The 26,153-nt window shown below is 41.5% G+C and overlaps 1 protein-coding gene across 3 annotated transcripts in view; it reads right to left on the reverse strand.

Moving 5' to 3' along the window:
- Positions 1–26,153, reverse strand: part of FBLN1 (fibulin 1) — a 154,060-nt gene that overhangs the window by 107,337 nt on the left and 20,570 nt on the right. For all 3 annotated transcript variants that reach the window (XM_073621913.1, XM_073621915.1, XM_073621914.1), the window contains exon 2: positions 2,142–2,250. In XM_073621913.1, coding sequence (XP_073478014.1) covers positions 2,142–2,250 — 109 coding nt within the window. The remainder of the gene's footprint in view (positions 1–2,141; positions 2,251–26,153) is intronic.

Here is a 26,153-nt window from a genome sequence, read left to right on the forward strand (position 1 = left end):
CAAGTGGTTAAGAATGATTGGAGGAGTAATGTGCATAAATCTCTAATTTCATGTTTAATGTACATACACGCTGATCTCATGTCTAATATGCTTGTACTTTGATCTCATGAAAATGTGTGTATATTTCATCTAAACTGCTTATGCACATTTGCTGTTTTAGGGTTGCGAGAGTGCTTTGACACCTTTTTAACACTCCCAACTACTCAAGTTTGTTCCATTGTTGCGGCTTCACCTGCTATGGAGGGTTTTAGCATCCAATACTTACCTTTTCTTTTCTCTTCTTTTCAGTTATTTTTATGAGTTCGTGCTGATTTTTATTGGCATGACAGTTTTGTCTATTTTACATTTTTCTTTATGCATTTTGGTTAGGTTAACAATGTATGTTTTCTCTCCTCTTTTAGCAGGTGTAGTTTTTTAATGGGATCATTATTGTTTTAATCACACTGAGAGGGTGAGTTTGCTATGCAGCGCGGTGATTGGTTGTTTTACCGGCATGCATACCCCGCCCCCCCCCCTTTTACTTTTTCACTTTTCTATTTATACCACACTACTACTATCCCTCTCTAGCTACAAATAAGCATCCTAATGATGTGAAACGCGTTAGCAGTCTACCACCCTGTACGTCTCTGCAATTGACTGTATTGTTAGATTTTATTGAAATAAAGATGTTCTTATCCCTGAGTGCGGCTATCCAGGATTTCTTTCTACCTCACTGAAAAGAACATCTGCTTGCTATGTTTCAAGGGACCAGATGACAAGCAGTCTATTTACGTAGATAACTAAAATTGGGGAAAAAGCCAGTCTGTGTGGTTGGAATTTTTTAGCTGATTGCATATTGTTGACTGTCACATTAGATAGTATTTTAGAATTTTGGGATTCTGCCACTGCTGACCTTTTCTTCTGAAAATGCTAACTGCCTGACTGTCATTTTGATGCCTTGGCAGAGTCACTGACAAGCAACAAGAATGAATTTAGAGTTACTTATGTGCATATTTTGCAACAAATTGCATATTTGTTTCAGAAAGTATTGAAGCTATTAGAACAACACACCAGCCAGGCAGGCAACTAATATCGGCTTAGAGAGGTGACTTAGGGAACCTGGATGGGGGGGCTCAGTAAGATACGACTTGGATTTTTAAGGGGAGTTCCCCCAGCGATCCGCAGATCTCAGCGCAGGAAATCCTATGTCTGCTGCACCTGCATGGGGTCAGCTGGGATCTGCTGAATGGTGTGATGGGAGCCTGGGAGATGGGTTGGAGGCTTCTGAGCCCGGCCATGCGTGGAGGTGGTGGGCCCCAGTATACATTCACCTTGGCAGTTGGGATGGCGATTGGGTGGGTGGTGAGCAGGCAGATCGCCTTTCTCATCCCTGCTGTGGAGGCTTTAGAACAGTAAGTGAGTGGCAAGCTTTGTATGGGATGGGAGGGGTGATCAATGGACCAGTACAAAGCAGGTCCCAGGATTCTGCTCTTCTGAATACAGCCGTGCCACAGCTGTGACTCTGACACATGCACGGAAGTGACGTCATCGTGGCTCACCTATTCAAATGGCTGAAGCCCATGAACCTGAAAGGAGGACTGGGTGAAGACAGAAGCTCCGACAGCGGTGCAGTGCTGGAGGGCTTTGTTTTAAGGTAAGGCGTCATAACGTAATAGGATGCAGTGCACCAAAATACACCTTCACCTGTGTAGACAAAAATTCTTGCACTAGCCTTGATTAGCAGTAGGAAGTGACAGGAAGAGCCCTGGTCTCTATTATGATGCTGCAACCCCTGTTGTTCCACATTGGATTCAGAGTACGTACTTTCATACACACTTAAGGCTTTATTTGAGAATCAGCTAAAGCTGGTCCTACACTAATAAGATAATCCCCCAGGCTCAATGAAAACAAAAAGGTGAATGAATCTCCCACTGTGGCTATTGTATTCTAACATCTGGAAACAGGGTCTGTCAGAATACCAGAATAGCAGATTCATCTGATGCACCTGCTGTCCCACCAACAATTTTCCACCCGGCTCCTTCAATTTTTCAATCAGATGTTGGGCAGGAAGGAGTTGACGGACCATCCATGTAGCAAACCTTGGTGAGTTTATCAGGAACTGCTTAAATGGTCCAACATACTGCATGTTACATCTCAATTACCTGCATTGTTTGGAATCGGAGAGAACAGGGAGGTTCTTGCACACTTGCTTCTGTGATGCCCATTCATATCCACTCGTGCAGCAAGCATCCACTGTCACCTGTGCAGAAGCTGGGGTGAAAAAAAAATGTTCCCGTTAGAATTATGGTTTCCAAAATGTATTCCTCCCAACTTTCTTAGATAAGAAAGAAGGGCACCTTTCAGCACGTAGTTTGTATGCAAAAGATACAACTTCAGTTCAAAACAGAATGGCATGCACCCCAATCCATTGTCTTGTCAAATTGCGTCATGCAAGGAACTAACTGCCTATCATAGGTGTGCGCAGCCTAATGCATTAGGGTGTGCACCCTTAAGCTCAAACACACATGCATGTGTATGTATCTACATATATATGACCCCGGCACATTGATCTCCCTGCTGGCACACTGACAGAGAAAAGGATAAACACTTCTCTTATGGCAGAGCCGGTAAGAGGGAGATCTTTCCCATGTTCCTGTTGCTACACAGAACGATAACACTAATGCACATGGGGGGATTAGGGTGTGCCTGAGCACACCGGCACACCCTGTGCGCACACCTATGCTGCCTATAGGCATATATTGCATATATCAAACCTTGATTCACATAAGATCATCCACATAGTGGGCTTCTGCCTACAAAAATACAGCTCTTTATTAAAGTGCAATCTGGCAGTGTGGCGTTATAATAAGTAACTATCCATCCTAAAACCAGTGGCTTCAAGCCACCAAACAGGCTCTGGTGTGATTCTCATTTCAATTTATATTTGGTCTGTGAAGTTGGAATCTTACATTTCTTGTTAAAATTAGAAAAATATTAAAATCTAAAAAATTACTAGGCACAAAATAAATATTAAAGCAATATGTAACCTGATATTATATAAATTTACTGGCAGTTATTATCTTGGCCAGAACTCTTCCATAATTCAGTTCATTCTGTAGCCTTGCTCATAATGCAGGCTTTCATTGAGTGTTACTTTTTTTTCTCTTTACAAATAAAAGTTTCAGCAGCCTGTGAGACTTTTCCAGATACCAAATACAAAAGTGTGAACAGGAGAACCTGGATGGTGGCAAAGGCTGCCACTTGGCTGTGACTGCCAACACAAAATTGGTCATTTTTAGTGTGTCCAACGTCTAATCTAATTTTGCTATAAAACACACTGAGCTTACAGTATGTCAAATAATTAGCAACACCAGATTTTATTATTATCAATGTATAATTTTTATAAGAAAAGTATTCGCCAGGAAGGTTTGTCACAGCCATTGCCTTATAAATGAGACACATTTTGTTACTGCGCAGAGTAGTAAATGCAGCTTATTAGGCTCATGTCACTCTTTATTATACAAGTTATATAACAGACTGAGCAATGCTATACAAAGTCCATGGAGGGGCGTTCTCTTGAAAAGCTTACAATCTGAAGGGGGGGGGATATAAAAGGTGGTTACCTATGGGGGGATGAATCGATGGAGAAAGTAAAATTCAATTTGGTATGTAGAGGCAGGATAGGCTTCCCTACAGAGATTTTCAGGTATCCCCTGAATGTGGACAGAGTGTGATATAGATTGGGATAAGGAGTTCCAGAAAATGGGAGCAAAGGAGCATCAGTATATCATGAAAACAGGTGAGCAGTTTCTCAGCTATTGTCTAACAACTCAGACACTGGTGAGTTGATACCAATAAGTGTGACATGGGCCTTAGCTCCAAACCTTGGTTTACTTACAACCAGGTATGAGTAAGATTGGGTTTTTCAGAAATTTTTCTGGAATCTCTGCAAATTTTGCAAAATGCATTGGGTTCAATGCAGAGACAACTATCACTTTAGGGTCACCTGTATGGAATGTACACCCTATAAAAGTAGGGGCCATATACATACCTTTCAACAGCCATTACTTTACTTCTCCCTAGTCACTTTGCGTAGGTCGAATAGCTGCTATCCCCACCACACACTGGGGTAGATTTATTAAAACTGGTGCACCCAGAATCTGGTGCGGCTGTGCATGGTAGCCAATCAGCTTCTAACCTCAGTTTGTTTAATTAAGCTTTGGCAATAAAACCTGGAAGCTGATTGGTTTCTATGCAGAACTGAGTCTGATTTTTTACCCTCCGGCTTTAGCAAATAAACCATATAGTGTATCCTCCTGCCAAATCGTATTTCCTGGGGTGAAAAAATAGGTTTTCTACACACCCAGAAGTGCAGAATATTTGTCGCTGGAGGGGTGTGCATATGGACTCTTCTATGACAGAAGGTCATGACAAAGGTGTTCTATCGGGTTGAGGTCAGGACTCTGTGTAGACCAGTCAGGTTCCTCCACCCCAAAAGAGTTGAAGCTGTTATAACTGCAAAGGGTGGGCCAACCAAATATTGAACTCTACGGACTAATACTGGGATGCCATTAAAGTTCATGTGCATGTAAAGGCAGGCGCCCCAATACTTTTGGTAATATATATATATACACACACAGTATCTCACAAAAGTGAGTACACCCCTCACATTTTTGTAAATATTTTATTATATCTTTTCATGTGACTACACCAAAGAAATTACACTTTGCTACAATATAAAGTAGTGAGTGTACAGTTTGTATAACAGTGTACAATATAAAGTAGTAAGTGTACAATTTGTATAACAGTGTACATTTGCTGTCCCCTCAAAATAATTCAACACACAGCCATTAATGTCTAAACAGCTGACAACAAAACTGAGTACACCCCTAAGTGAAAATGTCCAAATTGGGCCAAAGTGTCAATATTTTGTGTGGCCACCATTATTTTCCAGCACTGCCTTAACCCTCTTGGGCATGGAGTTCACCAGAGCTTCACAGGCTGCCACTGGAGGCTTCTTCCACTCCTCCATGACGACATCACGGAGCTGGTGAATGTTAGAGACCTTGCGCTCCTCCACCTTCCGTTTGAGGCTGCCCCACAAATGCTCAATAGGGTTAAGGTCTGGAGACATGCTTGATGGAGTCCATCACCTTTACCCTCAGCTTCTTTAGCAAGGCAGTGGTCATCTTGGAGGTGTGTTTTGGGTCGTTATCATATTGGAATACTGCCCTGCAGCCCAGTCTCCAAAGGGAGGGGATCATGCCCTGCTTCAGTATGTCACAGTACATGTTGGCATTCATGGTTCCCTCAATGAACTGTAGCTCCCCAGTGCCGTCAGCACTCATGCAGCCCCACATGACACTCTCACCACCATGCTTGACTGTAGGCAAGACACACTCGTCTTTGTACTCCTCACCTGGTTGCCGCCACATACACTTGACACCATCTGAACCAAATAAGTTTATCTTGGTCTCATCAGACCACAGGACATGGTTCCAATAATCCATGTCCTTAGTCTGCTTGTCTTCAGCAAACTGTTTGCAGGCTTTCTTGTGCATCATCTTTAGAAGAGGCTTCCTTCTGGGACGACAGCCAAGCAGACCAATTTGATGCAGTGTGCGGCGTGTGGTCTGAGCACTGACAGGCTGACCCCCCACCCCTTCAATCTCTGCAGCAATGCTAGCAGCACTCATACATCTATTTCCCAAAGACAACCTCTGGATATGACGCGGAGCACGTGCACTCAACTTCTTTGGGCAACCATGGCAAGGCCTGTTCTGAGTGAAACCTGTCCTGTTAAACCGCTGTATGGCCGCTGTGCTGCAGCTCAGTTTCAGGGTCTTGGCAATCTTCTTATAGCCTAAGCCATCTTTATGTAGAGTAACAATCAGATCCTCAGAGAGGGGAACAATACCCTGATGAAGTCACATGACTGTGACGAACACGCGTCAGTAATACTAGGCACCGGAAGTGACGTGGGCGAGCTTGCTGCTCGTGTTTACATGCCTGTATGATACTTTTTATTTTGATTACCCTGATTTATTTTTTGCTGTCACCAAATAAATATTCAAAAATACTACACTATCATGCATCCTTCCTGTTCTTTACATTTCCCCACACCCCACTGCGAGGCCTATTTGATGCAGATATACCAGGAACAAAAAAGGGGACTCTGCTTCCAGATAAGAGACACACCCAAGCAGAGCCGGAGATGCCAGACTGGGAGATTGCCAGGGGACATATTGGTTCCATAAGAAAGATATACCCACATGCTGTTACCTTACAGCGGTAAGGTAAGGGGACATCCACACATTACGTTGCACAGAAGACAGGAAGTCACCCGCCACCAGCACTCCATTTTAGAGAGTTGTCACCAGCACCAGCACTTTATTCTTGTTTGCTGACACTGTTAATATACAGTCACCAATCCATCCTGTACTTTATATTTTACGGACACTATTCATTTTACATATTGCATATATTTATACAGATATATTGTTTATAAGATGAGCATGTGATACACCTTTATACTTTTTTAAGGATTCGGTATGCATTTATTATAGGAATTGCATCTTTTAGTGCACTTTCAACTGAACACTTTTTTGCACTTTATTTGTGCATCATACAGATATATTTTATCACTGTTTTATCTAAAGAAGAAATAAGTTGAGTATATCATACTCTTTCTATATATTTTTAAGGATTTGTTATAATAGGAAACTGCCTCTTTTAAGTGTATCTTTTACTGAGCACTTTTTCACTTTATTTGCACATTACTTATTTTACAGCGCAGCACTATCTTTATTTTATAATTGCGAATACTGCCTGTGTTGATGGGGGAATTGAGCAATTTTCCTTCCTTAAACCAAGAAAACTGCATAATCCATGGCCAGCCTATTACACAGAATGAATTAAGGACAAAAACCTTCTATCTTTAAAACCCACTTTAAATAAGGTGAATGCATCAGATTTCTTTTTTAAGCGTTTTTTTCCCTTTATTTTCACCTGGTTATCGGGGGAGTAACATACTAGTTGTTTTAGGTGTCTCCACTCTGGATGGAAGAGCAATAGAGACACATTTGGATAGCAGCATTGTCAATCTGTCGAAAGGGTAGTATTTGATGCACTAGAAGATTAGGATGGAATTGACTAAATAAAGCTGAACTCCAGCTAACACATTTAAAGTGTTACTAAACCCAGGACCCTGCATTCACTATATCTGGTCTCCCACTGTACACAGAAGATGGAAATGCAATTATTTTACTAAATATAAACAGCTAAATACCTTTTCTCATCAGGAGCAAATAGCAGTCTTGTGACCTCTATCAGTTTCTGGTTAAAACTTGTAGGAGGAGATTTCATTCTCCTCTGATTGTCCTATGAGGCTGCATGACCCCTAACCCTCTGTCTGGATAGTGCTGATTGGCCCTGGGATGATCACATGCACCCTCCCAAAAGAAAAACTCTCTAGCAATACACAGCAAACTGAGGATGTGCAGACTGCCCCCAAGGCTCTGTACTATCAGCAGATGGAATGGAGACAGTGGAAGTAGGGGAGGATCAGAGAAGACAGGATCAAACAGCCTTTTTACACAAAGATTTAATCCCTTATGTTCCACAGTGAGTATAACAAGCGTGCTTTATTGCATATACAGACTGATTATACTGTTGTGGGTTTAGTAACCTTTAAAGCAGTTACCGCAACAGTTTTTTTCCTTTTGAGATAAAGGTTTTACATACAGTAAATGAATAAAATCTGACCATTGTAAGCGCCCCTGCTAGTGACAATTTGTTTGTCTCAACCCTCCATCTGGCCAGCTTGGTCTGTTATAGAAAGTTGAAAAATAACAGAATTGTTGGCCAAATCACCAGGTAAAAAAATTGAAAACAAGCCTAAAAAGGGAAAATTAATGCAGCCATCACATCTAAGAACTGGTTAGCTGTAATATAATACATTTTTGTTTTTGAGTTTAATACCATTTTAAATTATTGTAGTTCTGTTTGCTTACTTTTATACTTTGTTTCATGTACATAGTGGTGTATGTCCCTTTAAGGTCTATTTGAAAGAATGGTTCTTTTGGCGCAGAGTAAATGGATCCACCTTATATTAGATTGGAAAGCCAGCTGTGATGACATTAGCGTGCTGCTGCCCAGAATCTCTGGCGAGAAGGTAAATATTGTCTGTCAATGTGAAATTTTACTAGATGTGTCATTCTAGTGATGTTTTCACACATGTGTTCACTGCTGCTGTGTGCTGCTAGCAAAGTGTTCTTTCCTTCCAAGCGATTGTATATAGCCTCTACCAATGACTGGGGGTCTGCTAAGTCCTTTTCATCCCCCGGTGCCTTCTACTCTACCTTAAAGTGGAACTAAACTCTCTCAATCAACATTAACTATTTTTAATCCCTATGCTGCTAGAGTTAGTAAATAGATTGGAAGGTATATTATACTAACTTGTTTTAAATTGGAAGGTATATTATACTAACTTGTTTTAAACTTTTTTTTCTTTTACAGTTCTTTACCTGCTTCCTGATTTCTGGCCTAGGCAAATTATGTCTGGCCATTCCCCAGCCGATGTCCGTTAGTGACGAATCACATAGGGTGGAGCCTACGACGGTGACGTCATCACGTTTTTCCCTTCAGGAAGTGGATGGACAAATTACACAGGAACTGAACAGAAGTCTATGGAGACGCTGCGGTTCCGTTCTTAACAAACACTGCTGTATCGCTTTTAAACGGCTTCTACTTTGTAAGTGCAAATCTACTTGTTTTATTAAATTCGCTTTTATTCAGAATTACACTATGGGTGCCTTTCTTTTTATGTTTTCTGAGTATCATTGGTCCCAGCTGCAGTTCCAGACAGTAGGTCCTGGGAGACTTAACCATTCCCTGAGCTTGGTGAGACCACTGATTAGCGGTCACGGCGATCTGGAAAGCAGATTACTTATTCACCTGGGTGTGGAGTTGGACGCACTTATATGAAGGATTTTTTCATGGATTCCTCCATTGCAAACTATCACTTCTATATGGATGGGTGTTCATTGTTTGATATACGGACTTGAATCTTAATGGGACTCTGCCTTAGTTTTCTTATCACTTGATTATTTTCAATGGGACTCTGCTTTAGTTTTCACCATCACTTGTTTAATTGATTATTAATTTCACTAGTGCTGCATTTATTTAGTATATTTTACTTGTTTGAAGTTTTTGTATTAGACTTTAAAGTGCTGGCAGCTATATATTGTTTATTCACATTTAATAATTATTCTATATATTTTCACACATTTTCGAGCGCTACGTTGGCCTTCGAGCTTTTCTTTCTAAATGATGTCATACCTCCTGAGAATCTTCATGTGCTTTTTTCCCCTTCACCTGGAAGAGGGGAGGAGAGGCTAACTCAGCTACAAACGCCCTCCTGTATGTATGCCTAAGCAAATGGCAATTAGATTCCAGTAAGTAAATGCTACATGAATCATCTGCCCTTACTCAAGAAGACGTGTTTTTCAAAGTGATTTCTCAACAAAATAAAGCATGGAGACATGGATGGGTGAATTTGCTTTGAGTAGTAAAAATAATTAAATCGTTTTTGTTCAGTTTGAGGTGCTTAGATACAGTTAACTTTTCCCTTTAAAGTGGACCTTTCACATTACAAGTCTGCATTAATAAATTCCTGACATATCACAATATACAGAAACAGTGTACTTTTCAAAAGAGCTCCACTTTATCATTAAAAAGCCGTCCCTGAGTCCAGTGACTATGTCTAGGCTGAGAGGGTGTCATTAGTCTACTGCAGTAAGGAGGAAGCATTTCCTTAGCCTTTTCTCCACCACTGATCAGACTGCAACAGAAGAATTCTCATAGGACAGGGGAATAATAGTTAGTGGGACTTATGCCCTGTACACATGAGCGGACTTTTCGACCAGACTGGTCCAACGGACCGAATCCGGCGGACAATCCAACCGTGTGTGGGCTCCATCGGACCTGCAGCGGACTTTTTCGGTCTAAAATCTGACGGACTTTAGATTTGGAACATGTTTCAAATTTGTCCGATGGACTCGAGTCCGGTTGAAAAATCCACTTGTCTGTATGCTAGTCCGACGGACGAAAACCGACGCTAGAGCAGCTATTGGCTACTGGCTATCAGCTTCCTTATTTTAGTCCGGTCGTACGTCATCACGTACGAATCCGTCGGACTTTGGTGTGATCGTGTGTAGGCAAGTGCGTTCGTTAGAAAGTCTGTCGGAAGTCCGTCAAAAGTCAGTCGAAAGTCCGTCGGAAAGACTGTCGGACCTTTGTTGCCGAAAAGTCCGCTCGTGTGTACACGGCATTAGCCATCAAATCAGGGTTGCTGCAGCCTGAGCCTCTCACCTTGTGTTTAAATTTAGTGTTGCTGTCTGATCACTGGTAGAGTGAGAAAACACTTACACCTGTCCACAGCAGACCAATGATATCATCTCATCCTAGGTAAACTCAATAGACTAGACCTCAAGAATGGGATTTAGGCTTGGTTCACACTGCTGTGATCCCAAAGTCATGCAACTTGCTTGCAACGTTTGTGATTTAACTTTGCAGTCTATGGCACTCAAGTCACACCAAAGTAGCAGAAAAGTAGTGCTTTTTTTTTTGTCGCTGCGACTCGAGTTGCACCGATTAAGATGGCACCCATTGAAATTAATGTGTTTTGACTTGTCATGCGATTTTGTGTGTCACAAGTCGCATGACCAGTTGCTGTAGCAGGAACAGAAACGGAGGGAAAATGTTCCAATAAGTGACAGCTGCCTAAAAGGGGATTTCCCCTAGATTTGGAGAGCATTCCTCATACTTCCTGTCTGTGGAACAAAAAAAGACATAGTCTTCAAGTGTAGTAAACCCAGAATTTCCTTTTCAGTAAGTTTGGCGTTATGCATCACTGTTTACAGATTTCTTTTTTTGTGCAACCCTTTTGCAAAGTTTGTAACCTGGAGATCCTGCCAATAACAGCACTTACTGTTCCAGGCTAACAGTGACAACATTATACCGCTATGTTGTAGTTAGCAGCATCGTTGGTCTATCTATTTTGGCAGGCCAAATAGCCAACTGAGAGAGCGCTGCTGCTAATCTTGAGACAGTTGCTTAGGGTTGTCAACATGCAATAGGAAGGTTTGTTACTGACAAAGTTCCCCAGGTAAGGAACACTATCATCATTTGAAAGTCACAATAATAAAACAAAATATGTAAAAGGAAATCAATGCTGTAAAAATTCAAAACAAACTACAGACTGTGAAAGAGAGTGGGACAAACCCCCTCAAATTTTCAAAATGATTAATAATAAAAAAGGTCAGGTCTGAGCATGTAGGCCCCTTGTAAATTACTTAAATTCATTAAAGAGTAATTCCATATTTGTTAAAAAAAACTTTGTAAAAGAGTCCTACCAGTTTTTGTACTTAAGAAAAAGCTGTGTATTCAACTGTGTCCCTGGAAGGCTGATTTCTGAATGGGAGTGTTCAATATAATCACTCAGTATTCAAATGAGAAAAGCTGCAGTGTCTACATCCTTTTAACAGTAATTAACTCTTAGGTAGTATCTCTGGGGGGCTCTGATGTAATGGCGGGGACTGTAAAATCTGGGCTCTGATGTGATAATGGGGACTCTGTCTATTGCTCTACTGACTGACAATATCCACTAAGGTGGGCTAAGTTTAGATTTTTGCAGCATCATTTGTTTTATTCTTTCTCTCAGACCCCTTTCACACTGAAGACAGTTTTCAGGTGTTTTAGCGCTAAAAATAGTGCCTATAAAGCTCCTGAAAACTGCCTCTCATGCCTCCCCAGTGTGAAACCCCTCTGGCTTTCACACTGGGGCGGTGCGCTTGTGGGACGGTGAAAAAAGTCCTACAAGCAGCATCTTTGGGGCAGTTTGGGAGCGCTGTATACAGTTCTGCCAAACCGCCTCTGCCCATTGCATTAAATGGGCAGGGCTTCCGAAGTACCTAAAAAGCGCTTCGGATGCGCCACAACACAGGCATTTTTAACCCCTTCTTGGGGATTAAAAATGCCCTGCTAGTGGCCCAAAAGCACAGCTAAAACAGCAGTAAAGCGCCGCTAAAACAAGCAGCGCTTTACCGTTAACGCAGAGCCCCAGTGTGAAAGTAGCTGAAGTTTTCCCTAATATTAAGTTTGGCCTTGCTGGTTAATTTCTTAAATAAGGATGCTGAACCCCCGGAGATCTTTGATAACTTTCATATTATTCAGGTAGGTCTCCTCTCCTCAGAGGTTGTCTGCTCCGGATTACACCATGTCAGTGGGGAAAAGTGCTCGCTGTGTCCCCTTGCGTAGATAATTCAGTAAATGCAGGGGCCCGCCAAGGCCCATCCTGGGCACTCTGAGTGTCCAGTTTCACCTAGACAGAGTGACGGGGGGGGGGGAAGCACGCTGTAAAAGCAGCAGATGGTAATTGGGGGTTGGGGTCCAGGTCAGCTTTTGCATCCGGGCCCACAAGCTTCAAGCTATGCATCTGACTGGCTTAGTACCACTGGATTGACATAAGGTCAATGTGATGTCTTTATTAAAGGGATCAAAGTCTTTACCAAGTAACTTCAGACCCATTAGTTAAAGGTTAACTCCACTTTTGTGGGGGAAACAAATAGCAAGTAAACAAAAAATAATATAACGTTTAAAATTGCGACACAAGTCATATTGTAATGGAATGTTATTAAAAATGACCTTTCCTTTTCAATCTGCAGCCGCTGTAATTTTCTGAAAATGCAATGCAATATGTCTACCTGTAGGTGGTCTGTACACAGAATGTATACAGAACGCCCCCGGAAACATGATTCCCTGCTTGTGTGATTGGCTCACTGATTTTCCCAGAAGTCTGCACTAAGATAGAAGTAAGATTTCAGGCATCCCCTGCAACAAAAATGTAATTTTTGGTAAGATACTCCTAATAGGAACACGTCCAAAGGGATGCAGGCCCAGCAGCTTTCCTCATTGGTGCGATGCAGGTGCACAGCTGATTGATAACTATGAAACCACTCCCATTAGACTCACTTTTCCACATAGACACAGAGAAACACACAGGGATTTCTTCCGAACAAAAGGAATCTGCAACAAAGTTTTGCAATGTACATAGGTCACCCAGGGGAGAATCAACTAAACAAAAGTGGAGTTAACTTCTATAGTCAGAAAGATGGTGGAGAGTTTGATAAAAGACCACATAGAAGAAGTAATAGTAAGCATGGATTCATGAAAGACCAAGTTTGTTAATCTGCTTTCTCTTTATGAGGAAGTGCAAAAAATCCTAGACACTCAGAATTGGGAGCAGGTACCTGTCAAAACAAGGTACCCACTCCCTCCCAAAAGGTGCCAAATGTGGCAGTGGATGGGGGGGGGGGAGGCAGAAAAGCGGAGCTTCCCCTTTTGGGTGGAGCTTTGCTTTAGTATTAGCATGCAATGCCAAGCTGCAGTTTCTTAAGCAAGCACATTATTTATTTTTATAAAAAGAAGTATGGACTCCAGAGAGAGCAATACATAAATCTGCCCCTGTACAAAGCATTAGTAAGACCTCATCTGGATAATGCAAGTTAGTTTTGGGCATCAGTTCATAAAAAGATATTAGGGAACTGGAGAAAGTGCAGAGAAGGGCAACCAAACTGATAAGAGGCATGGAGGAGCTCAGCTATGAGGAAATTTTAGCTGAACTGAATTTATTCTCTCTTGAGAAAAGGTGTTAAGGGTGGATATGCTCGTTATGTATAAATACATTAATAGTCCATATAGTGAACTTGGTGTAGAGTTATTCACTTGAAGGTCATTACAGATGACAATGGAACACTCTACATCTGGAGGAAAGGAGATTTAACCCCCACAAAGGCTTTTTCACAGTTAGAGCTGTAAAAATATAAAATAGACTTACTCAAGAACTAGGTCTGGTCAGCTCAGTAATTTGTTTAAAAAATTAGCTGGATTTTTTTTCCAAACACACAAAGTATAAGGCCTGGTTCACACCTGTGCATTTTTTTGTGCATTTTAAGTTTTGCAGAAACACGCTACAGTCCATTTAACATGGTTTCCTATGGATGTAGTATTTTATGGAATGGGCCAAGGACTTTTTTCTGGTTTTTGGTTCCATAGACTTCAATGGATTAAAAGCGTGTATTGAAAAACGCAAAATGCACCTGCAATATTCAAACTGCAATCTGCATAGGTGTGAATCAGGCCTCACTGGATAAAAACATCAATGGATAATAACACCAGAGGTTGCTGATCCAGGGAATATCCAAATGCCTTTGAGGAATACATTTTTCCTCTGCTGAAGCAATTTTTACTTTTTAAGTGTTTTGCCTTCCTGAACTGTGGGTATAAGATACTGTATATGGAGGTTTTCTATTTATTTATTCTATTTATTTATTTTTATGTCTATTGATTGATCTAGATAGACTTATATCTTTTTTTCAACCCAACTAATTATGTAACATGGTTACAAAACAAAAATATTTGCTTAAGAAACAGTATGCACTAAGGCAGTGGTCTTCAGACTGAAGCCCGTGGGCCCGATGTGGCCCTTAGCTTGCCTTTATCCAGGCCTTGGGGGACCATGCCATCAACTGACACCAATGATGGGACACCATCCTCCCACAGACATCAATGATGGGACACCATCCCTCCCACAAACACCAATGATTGAGCACCATTTCTCCCATAGACACCAACAATGGGGCACCATTCCTCCCACTTATACAAACAATAGGCACTATTCCTTCCACTAAAACCAATGTTGTGCCACTGTTTACTTTCACCGAGACCAGTGTGGTTTCTAATCCCACTGGCCACAGTCTGACTGTTCTAAAGGCTCAAGAACAGTAAACGTGCCTTTGTTCAGAGATTTTGAAAATCCCTGCACTAAGGCATTATGCTGAATACTGAGAAAAATATATATTTTGGATTTATTTCCTACTATATCCAAAACTTTTTGATTTTCATACACTTTATCTTAAAAAGTAATGAATGCTTATCATAGTTTTTCCAAGAACAGCACTGGTTGATGTTTGCAGTGCTTCCTATGTAGCGCTAGACATGTGGTCCTATTTTAAAAGCTACCTCATAGCTAAAATCTTCAACAGTGAACCCTGAGACCGATTAAAACTGCCCAGACGGCGTAAAAAAAAATCTTGTCCTGTTCCAGACAAATAAAATAAATACATTTTGTAGCTGTTTTCAGTCAAGGAATCAATCAGACACAGAGAATAACAATATTGTATAATCACAGATTCTCTGGAGCCAAATAGCAAGTCACACAACAGCTGCAACCAGACCCACCTTTTAAAGCCAGGCCTAATTTGACTCCTTCCTGCTAAATGCAGAATGTCGAAACCACATTTCAAATACAAATCAAGTTTTCCTGATGACAAACAACTGTTTGAGAGAAAAGCGGTAGCTTTTAAACAGACATGTAAAGGCGTAAAACCTAATATATTGGGCTTCAGTGTCTGGAGAGAACTGTTGGTTATTTTTGTAATAGAGCTCCCAAAGCGGAGAGCTATACCCTACCCTAGGTTTTTCTTCACATTACCCTTCCCTATAACTCACCCTAACCTTAACCTTAACATTAATCTTCCCTGAAACCCTAGCTCTAACATTCCCTGTGTTTCTAATGTTAAACTAAACCTCCCTGTAACTTTAGTCTACAATAACCTCCTGTAACTCTTGTCTCAACACTAAATCCCCCTGAATCCCTCACTCCAACCTTCTCTGTAACCATCACTCTAACACTAACTCTTCCTTCAACCCTAATCCTAACACTAACCCATACACATACACTTCCTTTAACCTTTGCCCTAACAATCCTGGTTGCCTTAACACTAACCCTTTCTATAAAGCTCATCCTCTTTGTAACCCTCTTCCAACACTAATCCTCCCTGTAACCCTCCCCCTAACACTCACCTTTCCTGTAATCCTCCCCCTACACTAACCCTCCCTGTAACCCTAACTCTAACACTTACCCTCTCCTACTTACTCCTCTCCTCCCTGTAATTGTAACCCTAACATTAACCCTCCCTGTCACGCTCATCTTAACTGTAACTCTAACATTCTAACATTGACCCTCACTGTAACCCCCACCCTAACACGCCCTGTTATCCTAACACTAACCATCCCTATACTCCAATACTAACACCAGCCCTGCCTGTAACCCTTACCCCTGTAAACCTCACTCCAACACTCCTTGTATAGCTCACCCTAACACTTCCGCTCTCTGTAACCCAGATCCTAACACTGTCCCTATTCTAACCCTTCCTTCCCTTTAACCTTCACCCTAACACTTTCTGTCACCTTAACACCTTGACAGACCATACACAGAGTGCATTTCTTTCCTACAATCACGGGTTGCAGGAAATAAATTAGCTTGATTCCCCCATCAACACAGTGTTGACAGGGATATCCCTCCCGCCAGTCCATTATATTCTCCTGGCGGGGGGGGGGGTAGAAGCCATCCCCGCCGAGTGAAGGCTATGATTATTGCTGACGGCTATAGTACCGCTAGCGATAATCGCATGTAAAATCCAGCAGGCTGGTTGTACCCAAATTGATCGATTGATCAACTTGGTACATTCAGTCTGCCCATACATGTATGTTCGAATCTCAGTCGGTTGCTGTTGAACCAGCTGAGATTCAAACCGTCTATGGCCAGCTTAACTCTTGCTGTAACTTTTATCCTAACAAGAATCCTCCCTCTAACCCTTCTCCTCACACTAATCCTCCTTATAGCCTTCTTCAGTGCTAACCCTTCCTGTAATTCTCACCCTAACACCACCCGTAACCCTAAAACTAAACCTGTATGCATAGGTTCACTTTAAAGGAAACCTGTAATAAGAAAAATATGTAGGCTGCATTGTAGTTATCCTCTGCTACTGTTCTGATGCTTTGGCTTCAGTAAAATCTGAGTCACTGATCTGGAACAATTCTTGGGATAAAGAATTCTGACTTTTTCCAGTCTTAAATTTACTGCCTGTTTTTCCTGAAACTATGACTCATACATACTGAGGCCAAACAAAGCCAGGCAATCAGGTTGAATCCAGCTATTGCAGACCCCATATTATTAATGGTAAAGGCTTTGGAGTATTGCATTTTAGGCTTTATGCCGCGTACACACGGTCTGACTTTTCGACCGGACTGGTCTGACGTACGCTGACGGACCAAATCCGGCGGACAATCGTGTGTGGGCTTCACCGGACCTTCAGTGGACTTTTCCAGTCGCAACTCTGACGGACTTTAGATTTGGAACTTGCTTCAAATCTTTACGTCGTAACTCCGCCGGACTTAGAAATCCGCTAGTCCGACGGACAAAAACCAACGCTAGGGCAGCTATTGGCTACTGGCTATCAACTTCCTTATTTTAGTCCGGTGTACGTCATCACGTACGAATCCTTCGGACTTTGGTGTGATCGTGTGTAGGCAAGTCCGTTCGTTAAAAAGTCAGTCGGAAGTCCGGTAAAAGTCCGTCGAAAGTACGCTGGAAAGTCAGTCGGACCCGTCTGGTCGAAAAGTCCGACCGTATGTACACGGCATTATGTTTTGGTATGATCTCTACCAAAAAGTCTTGGGGCACTGATGTTTAGGCAAAACCCCTTAACAGTGATCTTTGCCAGCATGGTCAATGTCTCAGCACTGATAGCATGACCTGCCGCCAAAGAGAAATTAGAGTTCAGTTTGCTCAATTCAAAGTATTTTTCTTTGCAGTTCACACAAAACTGATATTTAAGTTGTAGGTGAAGCTACATCAGCCCCTGTCTTCTTATGTGGCTTGGATACTCCTAACAGTGAGATCTTCCAAACATAATTCCCAACTTTGTTTCTGTCCACCTTGGAAATGAAACTACCAGGTCGTTTAATTATCCAACATCTACCAAACACTGAAATAGTTTTGGGTGGAGTGAACCTTTAATAGGCTATGTTCCCCAATTTCAGCAGCTCTATATTTCAGAACTGCATCATTTGTTTACACTGACCAAGGTTCACCTGCAGTAAAATCATTCAAATACAAAACTGTGATATTATATGAAACTGTTAAAAAGTGTTTTTGGACTGAAAACTTGAACTTTTGCCTAAAAGACAATTTGTATTCCAGATCTTTATGTACGACGTCCAAGCGCTTGTCATGATGACATAATATCAGTATTAGGGTTGATTTTCGTTTTTTTGTTGGTGACATCCAAAGTTTGACAGAATACATATTTTGTATAACACTACTATATGAAATCACCTACTATAAAGAGATCATCGATACATTACGTGGCTCTTGGAAGGCTTATCATTCAGTGGCTCCTTGTGTAGCTCTCAGGGCTTCTGGTTTGAGATGTCTACAGCAGAGTTCCCAGCCCACTTGGTGTGATGCGGAACTATACTAAAACCACTAAGCTGGGTACAGACCTTTACCGTGCTTTTTTATGAATTGTGGCTAGACAGCCATTTATTTTGAGTGGGCTGCCACTGCACCAAAATGGACCTTTTAAGGCACCTAAACCTTTTTCTTCCTAGAGTACCACAAGGTAGGACTGTTGTGGTACGTTAGGGATGTTTGTTGGGGTACCTTTCAAAATGAATGGCAATGCAACACGCTGGATTCACAATGTTTTCATCCTAATTCATTTCCCATTGATATAATTGAAATGCATAAAGACGTATGTGAATGCAAAGCTGTGAATGCAGCCTTAGCGGCCCCCATCTTTAATCTCTATCTTAAAAGCAATTCCCCTAGCAATACAGAGTACAAATAATTTTCATAGAAATTGTACAGAGGTTCCCAAACTTGAGGTACATTTATTTCATCCAAATGTATTTAACAAATGCTTCATACTTTCATAGAACCTCTTTGTTGCCCTGAGCGGTTACATGGTTTGCTATGTCCACTTTAGTTACAACCTTGCTGATCTGGTCCCTGCGGGAGGGTCGTACTCTCCTTGTGGGTTTATTATTCCATTTACTTTAAAATGGCATCTGACTTAACCAATTAAAAAAACAATGTTCTGCCCTAAGAAAGAACACTACCTATGATATATATTAATATACATAAAACCTTGGATTGAGAGTAACTTGGTTTGAGAGCGTTTTGCAAGACAAGCAACATTTTTTATCAATTTTGACTTGATATACAAGCAATGTCCTGATATACAAGTAGCATCATGTCACAACTGAGTATAAAAGAGAAGAGAGGCGCCTCCCTAAGTGTAGCAATATGGTTACATTTACTGAAGGTACAACATTTAGCAACACACATGGTTGATAATTAAAACAGGCACATCTAAGTATGCAGGTATCCGGGGTAAAGTTGTCCACATAGATCATCCTCTGCACCGTCATCAACATCATCCCTTCCACGCTGCGCTCCATGATCGATTCAAACCTACTCCAGGGTAGTCTTCCCAGTCATAATTGCAGACTGACAGCGGTGAGAGCCAGAGGTGTGGATTTTTATATATACTATAAACTGAAGGATGTATGAATAAATGGTTGTGGAACAAATCATCTGAGATTTCATTATTTCTTATGGGGAAATTCGCTTTGATATAAGAGTGCTTTGGATTACAAGCATGTTTCTGGAAAGAATTATGCTCGCAATCCAAGGTTTTACTGTAGCAACATTTTTGGTAAAACATTATTTAACCCCTTTCCGACTGGCGCACGCCGATGTACGTCGGCAGAATGGCACGGCTGGGCAAATGGACTTACAGGTACATCCATTTGAATTCCCCGCCGTGCCGTTGCATGCACGCCGCCAGCGGCGTGCGCCGGCCGGGAGTTCCGTGAGTCGGGTCGCGGTCCCGCGGGCTCGATCGCCGTGGGGATACCCGCGATCGCCTCACGGAGAGGACGAACGGGGAGATGCTGATGTAAACAGCATCTCCCCATTCTGCCTAGTGACAAGTGTCACTGATCACAGCTCCCTGTCATCGGGAGCAGTGATCAGCGTAGTGTCACACACAGCCCATCCCCCCCTACTGTTAGAATCAATCCTCTAGGACATACTTAACCCCTCCCCGCCCCCTAGTGGTTAGCCCCTTCACTGCCAGTGTCATTTACACAGTAATCAGTGCATTTTTAATCGCACTGATCGCTGTATAAATGGCAATGGTCCCAAAAATGTGTCAAAAATGTCCGACATGTCCGCCATAACGTCGCAGTAACAATAAAAATCGCTGATCGCCGCCATTACTAGTAAAAAAAAAAATTATTAATAAAAATGCCATAAAACTATCCCCTATTTTGTAAACGCTATAACTTTTGCGCAAACCAATCAATAAACGCTTATTGCGATTTTTTTTACCAAAAATATGTAGAAGAATACGATCGGCCTAAACTGAGGAAAAAAAATGTTTTATATATTTTTGGGGGATATTTATTATAGCAAAATGTAAAAAATAATGCTTTTTTTTCAAAATTGTCGCTCTTATTTTGTTTATAGCGCAAAAAATAAAAATCACAGAGGTGATCAAATACCACCAAAAGAAAGCTCTATTTGTGGGAAAAAAAGGACGTCAATTTTGTTTGAGAGCCACGTCGCACGACCGCGCAATTGTCAGTTAAAGCGGCGCAGTGCCGAATCGCAAAAAGTGCTCTGGTCAGGAAGGGGGTAAAATCTTCCGGAGCTGAAGCGGTTAACATGCCCACAAGTTGCTGAAAGAAGTTTGCCAACAACCAAAAGTTACCCATTACTGGAAACCTTTTCCTGAATGAAACGTGCAAGCTGCCATTGCTGATCTCTGTATTCTGCAAATGCTATTTGTCTGGCTGTCACATTAGCTCTTTGGCTTCAATACTATTGGCCACTTTTCCATAGCAAGTATGCAGATATGTAGTAGCAGTTATTCACATTCAGATGGATTTGTTCTGTAGTGTTTAAGATGTTTTGTGGATACTCCAAGCCACTTCTTCAGTTCTAATGAGTGTCAGGAACATTCACTAGCATTTATATCCACTACCATGGAGTGTGTAGAGGTTGATTGTCCAAGAACAGGATGGGAGATGAAACGTATGGGATACTGTTCTAGTTACATAAGTCCATACTAAAGCTGGCTGTACACCAGTAGAATTTTGTTTGAAAATTTTCGTTTTAAAAATGGTTGTCAAATCAACTTTCATTTTTGACCACAGTGATGAGAAAATTCAAAGGTGCAAGATGGAATATTTTTCTCAAACAAATGAAATTCTAATTGTGAATATGATTTTTGTTCAGGGAAATTGAAACATATTGTAATGAAACCTACTTAAAGAGGAACTGCAGTCTGCTCACATAATTTATAATAGAAACATCTTTCCCATTCTGAAGCTTCCCTTCAACCACTTTGCATATTATTTTATATATACTGTGATTCTGTACTTGCCAAATATGCTGCAGAAATCTCCCTCCGCTGAGTCTGGCTGCAACCATTTTAACTGTGGGCAGCTGAACCTACTGCTTGTTCACTTCCTGGATTTACAGACACACAGAGGCACACCTCCAGCGCTGCAGCCCTGCAGCTCTCATTGGCCCTCTTATGACTCGTCCCCCCTCCCTTCCTGGCAAACTCTCAGGATAGTGAGAGAGAGAGCTGTGCATGATGTCATAAGCCTAGGATTTTTACCAGACAAGAAAGAGGAAGTGGGCTGTATAAGGTATTTACTGGCAGAAAAAAATGTTTTAAACTCCAAAGTTAAAACAACAAGGGCAGAAGATTTAATAGATGGAAAGTTGAAAAAATGACTGAAGGTCCGCTTTAATTTGTCTAGGGTTGTATTCAAAATGTTAGGGCTGTCATAGGAGATTGGTTGACTCCTGGTTGACTCTTAAAGATTTTCTACAAATGTTTAAACAAAAATCTTGCAGAATATGGTCAGCTTTACTGTTATGAATACATGTACACTGATTGAGCATTATCACTCTGATAAAAGGAAGTGTGTTACTGGCAGGATCAAGGAAAATAAAGGAGAATAACTTGGAAAAAATTATGCAGCCACCACAAATAAGGACTGGCAAGCTGCAGTATATTACATTTTTGTTCTTGGGCTTAGATACACTTTTAGGCTCCATACACACTAGCATTTTTTTAAGCTCCTAAGAAGCTGTTATGAGCCTTTTATAATGCTCCTATAAGCTAAATAGTGTTATCCTATGCACACTTCTTTAGGCTATTAGCGTTTCTTTGAGCTTCAGAGTCTAGGAGAAGAAAAACAACTGTTTTTGTAGAGTTTCTTGGAGTGTTTTTCCAGCAGGAAGAATTTCTGAATGTTCCTAACTGCTTCTAAAAATTACTAAAATGCTAACAGCCTTTTTGGAGCTCTTTTTTTATCCTTCATGTACTGCAAAAATGCTAATAAAATGCTACTGCTCCTAAAAGCTACTAAAATGCTATAAACTGAATAAACTTGCGAGCAAACAAAACTAATGACTTGGAACCTTCTTAATTGATACAGCTGCTGGCACTGATCACAATATCATAAGTGCTAGATTAAGATTACCAATGTGATAAAAAATAAAGTCTAAATGCTGTTTTATTGTTTAAAAATGTATTTTATTTATAAAACATCAATCTGGGTACTCACATCTTCCAGGTGCTAAAGCGCACCACTCTATAGCAGATAAAAGAAAAAAACGATGAGATTAGCTTGTCCGTTCACAGCTTTAAAACCTGCTGCCTACTACACCAAGGATTCCCCCTGAGGAAGACATGTGACTGATCCCTGTGTCGAACACAAGTAGGGGAGGGGACAGGACGGTGTAGTAGGCAGCAGGTTTGAAAACGGACAAGTTCCTCCGTCCATATAAAAAAATAAAGTCTAAATGGTGTTTTATCATTTAAAAACTTATTTTATTTATAAAACATCAGTCTGGGTACTCACATCTTCCAGGTGCTAAACCGCACCACTCTATAGCAGATAAAAGAAAAAAACGATGAGATAGCTTGTCCGTTTGCAGCTTTCAAACCTGCTGCCTACTACACCGTCCTGTCCCCTTCCCTACGCGTATTCGACACAGGGATCAGTCACATGTCTTCCTCAGGGGGAAACCTTGGTTTAGTAGGCAGCAGGCTTTAAAGCTGCGAACGGACAAGCTATCTCATCGTTTTTTTTCTTTTCTCTGCTATAAAGTGGGGCGCTTTAGCACCTGGAAGATGTGAGTACCCAGATTGATGTTTTATTACTAAAATACATTTTTAAACGATAAAACACCATTTAGACTTTATTTTTATATATTGACAGAGGAACTTACTGCTGGACATCTCAGGATCCCAAAGAGCTTCATTCACATCGAACCCAGGGGTGGTTCACAGGCTTTTTTTTGACCAAACGTAGGTGTGCGGTCAAACGCTCTGAGGTGAGCAGATTCACACAGGGGGGAGCACAAGTTTGTTGTCACCTTGTCAACTTTGGAGCACCATCACAGAATTCTTCTTTGCCAGCACAATGGACATTTTTTATTTTATTGTTTAATATGTTTGATATTATTGTTTTGCACTAAGTCATTCATGCACTTTATTTATATGTGTCATATCACATTGGTTACTTAACTTTAGTGCGGCACTTTTCATCTGTTATTGTTTTAATTTGTCAGCACAATGGACATTTATTTTATTATTCAATATGTTTGATATTATGCACGTTTTGCACTAAGTCGTTCATGCACTTTATTTATATGTGTCATATCACATTGGTTACTTCAATATAGTATGGCACTTTTCATCTGTTATTGTTTAATTTGCCAGCACAATGGACATTTTATATAATATATGTTATTATGTTTAATATCATGCACAGTTTGCGCTAAGATATTCATGCATTTTATATGTGTTATATCACATTGGTAATAATAATATAGCGCGGCATTTTAATTTTATTTATTGTTTGCTACTAAAATGCTACTAGAAGCTGGGATAAAAATGCTATGAACAGCATTTTTCATCCAGCATTTTGTTCTAGCTTTTTTTACGCTTATGAAAAATGCTAGTGTGCATGGAGCCTAAAGCCTGGTACACACAAGTAGGTGTTTTTGTTCAACCCAGTGATGCTAGTACTGCGATCATCCCGCTGAGCTATTGTGTTCTGAGGGGGGACTGGGGGACTGCCCCCCCGCCAGAACACACCAATCAGCGCACGTAGCCATTGGCAACGAGCGCTAATTGGATGCAGGTCAGCTGCTGGTTTTGCAGCATTTCCGTTCGACAGAAGCCGGACGTTAGGTCAGCTTCTGTCGCACAGGTTGGTGTACACTTGGGCCGAATGTTGTCTGGTTCCTATTGAACCGGCCAATATTCGGGTCATGTGTACCAGCCTTAACTCTTATAGAGAAAAATCTACTGACTCTTCAATCTAGCAGAGGTGTATAAATCACAAAAATGGCTGGATAGAATTACACTTCATTTGGCAGATAAGACAGTTCATATATTTGCATTTCAACAGTCTACTTAGCTGTTTGCCTAGAGTTCAGTCAGCGCTGCAATACTTTCCCTTTGACTGCAATGTTTACTATAACAGCCTGGAGTGAATGAGGAATTAACAGCTTCTAAGGTGTATTTGCTCTTCTTGGCACTCATACTCTGAGTTCAAAGGATCATTGTTAATGAACCTGTGATAATGGCGGAGGTCTAAAATTTCTGTCACAGGAAAGACCTTTGCTTAAGAGGCTGTGAAATCTGCCAAACTTGATAACAGGTGGGGTCATCTTCTGGACAAGAGACAGTCTATTCCCAGTGCCCCGGCCATAGGGGCTTGTTTCAAGCACAACTCTAGCCCAATATTAACCTGCAATATATCATACAGTTATTTAAAGGTGTGCATGCCCTATACAATGGTATATGTTTAAATCTGCAAAAATAAAGGTTCTGTTTTTTATGAGTTTTAAACAGAGATTAGGAAAGAGGTAGAACAGTGGTGGACAACTTTCGCACTACAAAGGGCCTTAAGTATGACCCCTGACATAAGCAAAGGGTCGCACATATTGTTTAGTGAATATAATGCTACAGAAAGCTGTCAGAGAATGCAGACATACAACAGTAGATGAGCAGAGACTGCAGACATACTACAGGAGATGGTCAGAGACTGCAGACATAATACAGGAGATGGTCAGAGACTGCAGAAATACTACAGGAGATGGTCAGAGACTGCAGACATACAACAAGAGATGGTCAGAGACTGCAGAAATACTACAGGAGATGGTCAGAGACTGCAGACATACAACAAGAGATGGTCAGAGACTGCAGAAATACTACAGGAGATGGTCAGAGACTGCAGACATACAACAAGAGATGGTCAGAGACTGCAGACATACAACAAGAGATGGCTAGAGACTGCAGAAATACTACAGGAGATGGTCAGAGACTGCAGACATTACAGGAGATGGTCAGAGACTGCAGACATACTACAGGAGATGGTCAGAGACTGCAGACATACTACAGGAGATGGTCATAGACTGCAGACATACTACAGGAGATGGTCAGAGACTGCAGAAATGCTACAGGAGATGATCAGAGACTGCAGACATATTACAGGAGATGGTCAGAGGCTGCAGACATACTACAGGAGAATGTAAGAGACTGCAGACATACTACAGTAGATGGTCAGAGACAGGACCGCCATCAGGGGGGACAGCCCATATACATGTAGGGGGCCTGGGCATCCTGAGGGGCTCGGGCCCCAATCAGGGCCATCTTCAACACAGAGCAAAAGGTGCAGCTGCCCTGGGCCCAGTCTTTGTCATGAGGCCCAAAGCAGCTGCCCCTTGAGCCCGCATAGTTGCCACGATTTTCATTAAGCTGTCCCGAGACTGCTGTGTCCCGTGCTGAGTCACGGAAATAAGTGCTTCAGGTAGCTTTCTGATCTCTCTTCCAGCTCCAAGCAACTTCCCCAACTTCTCTCTTCTGGCCCTCTCCAACATCTCCCCCCACCACAATTCTCCACCCCTGCAGCAGTCTGTCCAATTGCAGGTGCATAGTGTGCCATCTGGACCCACCCCTTTTGATGAGTCAGGCTAATAGACTCTATCGAGAGAGAGAGATTTGCAGCAAGAAGTTTAAATATGGAAGTGTGATCAATTGGAGCGAGGCGAGCTCTGGGACCAAGGAGGGACCATACACTGAGGTATATCACCTGAATCAGGGCTTTACTGAGGGCGAGAAAGAAAGAAAAAGAGGGCGCACTAGCCATGTGCATTATCTTTTGTAGAA

This window comes from Aquarana catesbeiana, linkage group LG03 (assembly GCF_042186555.1).
Source record: "Aquarana catesbeiana isolate 2022-GZ linkage group LG03, ASM4218655v1, whole genome shotgun sequence".
In the NCBI taxonomy this organism is placed as follows: Eukaryota; Metazoa; Chordata; class Amphibia; order Anura; family Ranidae; genus Aquarana; species Aquarana catesbeiana.